The sequence below is a fragment of the Dictyostelium discoideum genome (assembly GCF_000004695.1).
Source record: "Dictyostelium discoideum AX4 chromosome 3 chromosome, whole genome shotgun sequence".
In the NCBI taxonomy this organism is placed as follows: Eukaryota; Evosea; class Eumycetozoa; order Dictyosteliales; family Dictyosteliaceae; genus Dictyostelium; species Dictyostelium discoideum.
In genome coordinates, this window is record NC_007089.4 from 3,783,056 (window position 1) to 3,790,555 (window position 7,500).

At 18.7% G+C, this 7,500-nt stretch overlaps 4 protein-coding genes across 4 annotated transcripts in view; 1 reads left to right on the forward strand and 3 right to left on the reverse strand.

Moving 5' to 3' along the window:
* DDB_G0280957 (hypothetical protein) lies at nt 1-449 on the reverse strand (the record flags this gene model as incomplete). Its single annotated transcript, XM_635849.1, has 1 exon — nt 1-449. A coding segment is annotated over one exon (449 nt), but the record flags the coding sequence as incomplete, so codon positions are not given.
* Nucleotides 450-2,432: 1,983 nt separating this feature from the next.
* Nucleotides 2,433-4,011, reverse strand: DDB_G0280937 (hypothetical protein; the record flags this gene model as incomplete). Its single annotated transcript, XM_635850.1, has 2 exons — nt 2,433-3,058; nt 3,174-4,011. The coding sequence occupies 2 exons, from the start codon at nt 4,009-4,011 to the stop codon at nt 2,433-2,435; spliced, it is 1,464 nt and encodes a 487-aa protein (XP_640942.1).
* A 702-nt stretch (nt 4,012-4,713) lies between these two features.
* Nucleotides 4,714-6,149, reverse strand: DDB_G0280851 (hypothetical protein; the record flags this gene model as incomplete). The annotated part of the gene is made up of 2 exons (XM_635851.1): nt 4,714-5,090; nt 5,204-6,149. 2 exons carry the CDS (start codon nt 6,147-6,149, stop codon nt 4,714-4,716), a joined length of 1,323 nt encoding a protein of 440 aa, XP_640943.1.
* A 1,019-nt stretch (nt 6,150-7,168) lies between these two features.
* Nucleotides 7,169-7,500, forward strand: part of gtaU (GATA zinc finger domain-containing protein 21) — a gene marked incomplete at both ends in the record, with an annotated part of 1,177 nt that continues 845 nt past the window's right edge. Inside the window, one exon of the mRNA XM_635852.1 lies at nt 7,169-7,500. This exon is cut by the window's right edge and continues 1 nt beyond it. Coding sequence (XP_640944.1) covers nt 7,169-7,500 — 332 coding nt within the window.

Genomic DNA, 7,500 nt, shown 5'->3' on the forward strand with positions numbered 1-7,500 from the left:
TTTAAATTTGGAGTTGTGGTTGAGGTTGAAGTTAAAGTTGAAGTTGGGGTTGAAATTAAAGTTGAAGTTGAAGTTAAAGTTGAAGTTGAAGTAGAACCAGAAGATGATGGAGTATAACCAGAAGATGATGAAGTATAACCAGAAGAATATGGAGTATAACCAGAAGATGATGGAGTATAACCAGAAGATGATGGAGTATAACCAGAGGAATATGGAGTGTAACCAGAAGAAGATGAAGTAGAACCAGAAGAAGGCGAAGTAGAACCAGATGAAGGCAAAGTGTAACCAGAAGAGGGCGAAGTATAACCAGAAGAAGATAGTCCTACTTCTTGAATATTCTCATTACCAGTTTTTTTTAAAGTTTTTTTAGCCATCATTGCATCAGTATCATCATAATTATTATTATTATTATTATTATTATTATTATAATTATTATTATTAAATTCCATTTTAAAAGTGATTAAATAAAATTAATTAATTTTAAAATATTATTGGGTATATAATTTTCTTTTTTTTATTTTTTTTTTTTATATATATTGTAAATTTTTATTTTTTTGAAGAGACAGAACTAACAATTAATTAATGTGAATTTTTTAAAGAAAAGGACAATAAAAATAATAATTAATTTTTAACTATAAATAATTAAATTATTATTTTTTTTCTTTTTTTTTTTTTTTTTTTATTTATTTTTTTTCTTTTTTATTAAAAATTTTTTTTTTTTTTTTTCTTTTTTATATTTTTATCACACTACCACTATTTGATCCAAAAATAGTTTCATTATGATAACAGGTTGTGCAACATTGATGGGTATTTTCAAAAAAAAAAAAAAAAAAAAAAAAAAAAAAAAAAAAAAAACACAATAAACAACAAACACCCCACACAGTGTGTTAATATAAATATTAATTAATATTGAATATAAGAAAAATAAAAAAAAAAAAATACTATTGGAGTGATTGAAATTTTTTATTGTAATGACCTATTATTTTTTTTTATTATTATTATTGCTATTACTCTATCATTTATTGTAGTGATACATAATTTATCATTTGTTGGTGTGAGTGTGTTTGCTTGTGTTAGTGTGTGCTATAATAAATAAATAAAAATATTGATAGTAATTTATTAAATTTTTTATTTTTTGAGAGGTTTTTACAACAACACTTCATTAATTTACATTGTAAATAATCTCCTCCTTGAGAGATATAAAAATGTTTTTTAATCGATCGCCATAATTTTTTTTTTTTCCATTTCCAATAAACAATAATAATTACATTTTTAATTTTTTTTTTTTTTATTTTTTTTTTTTAAAATATGATGTTTTACCACCCCTTCAAATTTTTATCTACATATTTATATTAGTGAGTTTATTTTTAGAATTTTGTATTATTTTTTTTAATTCATTTTTTTTTTTTTTATTTATTTATTTTTTTATTTTTTTTTTTAATAAATTTTAATGAACAGACAATTTGGGTTGGGGGTTAGATATATGATGATTATTGAAAATCCATATGCAACATTTATGATGAAAACCTACTCATAATTATTATTTTAGCTTTATATGTTATAAAAATATAATTCAGAAATGATTTAATTTTTGCAAGTAAAAAAGAGTAAAAGTAGTAGCAATGTGTGAACAATAATTCCAATAATAAAAAAAAAAAGTGTAATAACAATGTCAAAAAAAAAAAAAAAAGAAAGAAAAAAGAAAATAAATTATAATAAATAATTAGCCCAATAATTAAATCTATAACAACAACAATCAAAAATTACAATATTGTCTTAAAAAAATGAGTAACAATGATTAAAAAAGCAAGCAACAACAATAAACAATAAACAACAAACAACAAAATTATAAACAACAGCAACAACAACAATTAAAAAAAAAAAAAAAAAAAAAACCACAACAAAAGTAACAAAAAAAAGACAACAACAACCGCCAAATAATAAAAATAATAATAATAAAAATAATAACAATAATAAAAAATAATAAATATAATAATAAAATTAATAATAAAAATAATAGTAATAATAAAAATAATAATAATAAATAATAATAATAAATAATAATAATAATAATAATAATAATAATAATAATAATAATAATAATAATAATAATAATAATAATAATAATAATAATAATAATAATAATAATAATAATAATAATAATAATAATAATAATAATAATAATAATAATAATAATAATAATAATTATAACAATAATAATAATAATTTTAAAAAAAAACAAATAATAAAAATAATTTTAATTTTAATGATATTGGTAAAAATAAATAAATAAATAAATTTAAAAAATTTAAAAATAAAAAAATAAATAAATTATCACATCATCTGGTGTTTTTTTGATTTAGAATTTTTTTTTTTTTTTTTTTTTTTTTTTTTTTTTTTTTTTTTTTTTTTTTTTGATTAATTTAACTTTTTTATTTTGATGAGAAAATTAATCTTTCTAAATTAATAAATGGTTTTTCGATTAATAAATGAATAACGAATGCAGCGGCAAATGTTGTAACTACATTTCCAATGTATAAAATTGAAAATTCAATGGTTGAGTAATGAAGAAAGTTTGTCATTGAGTAAAGTCTATATTCAATTATCAATGGATGAATTAAATAAGAGGAGTAGGTTAATTTTGAAAAGAATTTCCATATTCCAAGTTTTAAAAACCATTGGACTATACCGCCATAACCATAGAATGTTGCTAAAATAATAATTGAAACACCAATTGAAAAAGTTGTATGAGAGAAACCATTATATAATGACTTTTGAATTGTTGTCCAATTTCCAACAAAATTAATTGAATTCTTATAAAAATCAAAAGAAATATAAGATAAAAAGAATGTGATAAACAATGATACACAATATAATATATATCTTGTTGTACGAAGGTAATAAATGTATCTAACTTTTTTAGATAGTTTGGAATCAGTATATATAAAAGCAATTAAAATACCAACAATATAAGCACCAATTCTATAATATGGTTTTTGATAAATGTTTGTAATTAATTGACTTGTTGGATGAGGTGAAACTAGTTCAGCTTCAGTACCTAACAAATCAAAAAATGTTGGTATTTCATATTTAATCGAAACTGCCAATGTTGCCATCATTGATGAATATTAAAAAGTAATATAATGGAATTAGTCTATCAACTGCAAATTCACCTGCAAAAATAACTTGGAATGAAAATGAACTAAAAGCACCTCCGAGTGATTCTAAATTATCAATTCCAAAACCATCAGTTGCAAATAAAATTGTATGACCTAAAATTACCCAACATGTACCTAATGTTCTAATACCATCTAATGATTGAAAATAACCTTTTGGATTTGAACCATAAATTAAAGAATTGAAATTTTTAATTAATGACCAACATTGAAAATATTTAACAAGTTTATTATTTTCATAATCATTATTGGATTTATCAAATTTATCAAAAATAAATCCATAAAAAGGTGGTGTTAAATCTTTAATTCTTTCATTGTTATTTGTTAATTCTAATTGATTAAAATCTTCATCACCATCTTGTTGTTGTTTTTGTTGTAAATTAAGTAAATTTGGTTCATAATAACTTTTTGGATTTAATAAAGAGTGTTGTGAATTATAATTTTTTCTATATTGTTTTAATTTATAAATTAAAAGATAATCAATGATAGTACCAATGGAAATGTTTGAAAGGAAGAAAACACTAATTCCAGTTAAAACCCAAGTACCAGCATTACTTTGAATTTTAACAGTTTGATATTCACTATTATAACAATGTAAATTATTTGATGCATTAAAACTCATTTCAAGTTGCAAGACATTTAAAATTGTATATTGTGTCATTAATCCAATAATATCATCTTGAGAACAATAATTTGAACTTGGATAACAAACTCCAATATAAAATGTTACTGAATCAAAATTACCTTCAAATAAACAATATTGAGTAGTATTTGAAGGTAAGGCTAAACAAGATCCATAATTTCCTAATTCATTAAAACCAATACCACTATACATTACTTTTTTTTTTTTTTTTTTTTTTTTTTTTTTTTTTTTTTTTTTTTTTTAAAAAAAAAAATTTAATATAAAAAATTATTTTTTTATTTTTTTTTATTGATTATTAAACAAACAAAATAAATAATTAATAATATTACTCATCATCATATTTGTAACATCAGGATTTGAAAAATCTAAAATTGAATCTATTTCATCAGAACAATTTTTAGAAACTTGATAACTATTTGATAGTTTCGGAATTAAATTTAATTTTTTTTTTTTTAGAAATTCATTATTTATTTCTTTAGTTTTAACTAAAAAATCATTTCTAATATTAATATTTTTTTTTAAAATAGGAGAATAATCTCCACTACTAAAATTTAAAAAAGTTAAAATAATAAAAGATATAATTATTATTTGTTTAAACATTTTTAAGTTTTTATTTTTTTTATTTTTTTATTTTTTATTTTTTATTTTTATACAAAAAAAATAAATAAAGGTTTAAATTAGATTAAAAAAAAAAAAAAAAAAAAAAAAATCATTTTGATGGTTTCGTACTGGGTTACATGGCTTAGTTAGAACTGTTAATTTTAAATTTTTTTTATTTTTTTTATTTTTTTTTTTGGTGAGATTCCTCCTGTTTATTTGAGTTTAAGTCCAAAAAAAAAAAAAAAAAAAAAAAAAAAAAAAAAAGAGATATTTTTTTTTATTTTATTTTTTAATTTATGCAGATATTCTTTTTGGGAAAGTTTTGGAATTGAATCTTTTTAATAAAAATTCATCATTTGTATCAATTGGATTTGGTTTATTTTGAACTAAATTTGAAATTAATTTTCCAATGGCAGGACCAAACTTAAAACCATGACCGGAACAAGGTGATGCAATAACAACATTTGTAAATCTTGGATGTTTATCAATAATAAAATGCCAATCTGATGTATTTGTGTAATGGCAAACAACGCTATGACCCTCTTTATCATTATTTAAACCTGGCATATATTCACCAACATATCCTTTAACTTTATCATAATTTTCTTTTTTAAATGGTAATTTTTTACTTTCCATATTTTCCAAAACATTACCACTATGATGATATCCAACTAAAAAAAAAAATAAAATAAAATAAAATATTAATAATTTTATTTTATTTTATTTTTTTTTATTTTTATTTTTATTTTTTTTTTTAAAATTATAATAATAAAACTTTACTTACTTTTAACCCCTTTAACATCAATTTGAGGTAAAGAATAATAAACATCAGAATTATTATCATAAAAGATTGAAACAGGGTTATTAAATTGAGTATAATCAATTGTATTATTTAATTTTGGTTCCCAGTAAAATACAGTTTCTTGAGAGATTTCTAAAGGTAATGTAATGTTTAATTGTGAATTATGAATTAAATCATTAATCCAACCACCACATGCTAAAACTATTTTTTTAGTTTTATAAACTGATTGATCTTCACATAATACAGTTATGAGTGACTCTGATTCAACTTTAATACGAGACACCTTTTTATTATCTAAAATTTGACCACCAAATCTTTTGCATAGCGACCAAATGGTTTTAATTGATTTACTTGCGTATGCAACACCACTATCTTTTTGAAATACGATTAAATCATTGTCTCTGAATTTAAATTGTGGGAATTTTGATTCTGCCTCTTTTTTTGAGAGAATTTGGTAGTCGATATTATTTCTTTTATAGGATTCGATTAAATCTTTTAATGGTTCTGCATTTTGGTGACCGAAATCCAAGCCACCAGTGATATGAATTAATTTGGTATTTGATAATCTTTCAATCTCTGACCATTCTGGATAAACCAATTTAGCTAATCTAATATAGGTATCCTCTGGATATGAAAATCTTATAATTCTACCATCGCCATGTGATGATCCTTTATCATGTGCTTCTTTAAATTGTTCTAACATTAATACCTTTAATCCATCTTTTGCCATTTGATAACATGCTGATGATCCTGTGATACCACCACCAATTACAATACAATCATATAATACTTCATTATTATTATTATTTTTATTATTAAAATTAATATTATTATTATTATTACTATTATTACTATTATTATTACTATTTACAATATGTGATTGAATATTTTGAATTCTTCTGGTATATGTTGCTTGTTGATTATTCATTTTTTATTTCAATATTGGTGTTGGGAAAAAAGTTTTAAATAAAAAAAAAATAACAACTCTAAATAAAAAAAAAAAATAAAAAAAAATGAAAACTGGGGGAAAAAAAAAAAAATAAATGAAAAAATAATAAAAAAAAAAAATAAAAATAAAAAAAAATATCTTTTTTTGAAATCTCAAATAATTTTATTTATTTTTTTATTTAAATAATCGAATGGGGGTAAAAATGGACACTGACCTTTTTTGTTATAGATCCAAATTTATTTTTTAATTTTTTTTTATGATTTATCTAGAATTGAAAAAGAAAACTAAAAAAAAAATATCAGATATTAAAAAAAAAAAAAAAAAAAAAAAAAATAATGAAAATTATAATTGTTTGATATAAAAAAAAAAAAAAAAGGATAAAAAAAAAAAAGGATAAAAAAAAAAAAAAAAAAAAAAATAAAAGAAAAAAAAAAAAAAAAATAAAGAAAAAAAAAAAAAAAAAAATAAAGAAAAAATAATATTTTATAAATATAAAATTCTTTTTATATAAAAAATAAAAATAAAAAAATGATTTTTTATGAATCAGAAAAAAAAAAGTGAACTTCTTCATTTTTATAATCAAAAAAAAAAAAAAAATTAAAAAAAAATTGAAAAAAAAAAAAAAAAAAAAAAAAAAAAAAAAAATTAAATTAAATAAAAATTCAATCATAAAAATAATAAAAAGATAGATCTAAAAATGATGGAAAAATAAAATTATTGAAAAAAAAAAAAAAAAAAAAAAAAATTAGAAAAAAAAAAAAAAAAAATGATGAAAAATTAAATAACTTTGCTTTGGCGTTGAAACCATTAAAGCAGAGTAGATTATTTACCAAAAGCTCTTTAAGATATTTAAACAAATTCTTTAAAAAATTAAAATACCAAGAAAAAGTTTTATTAAAATAAAAATAAAATAAAAGAAAATTTTTTTTTCTAAATTTTTTTTTTTTAACATTAAAATTTTTTTATTATCAATTATTATTGTATGAAAAAAAAAAACAATGTTTAGAAATAATCAACCAGACCAAAATAATAATGAAGATGAAAATAATACAAATTTAAATAGTAATAATAATAATAGAACTACAACTACAACTACAACAACTTCTTCAAATATAAATAGTAATAATAATAATAATAATAATAATAATATTAATAATAATAATAATAATAATAATAATAATAATAATAATAATAATAATAATAATAATAATAATAATAATAATAATAATAATAATAATAATAATAATAATAATAATAATAATAATAATAATAATAATAATAATAATAATAATAATAATAATAATAATAATAGAGATTTTATTATTAGAAC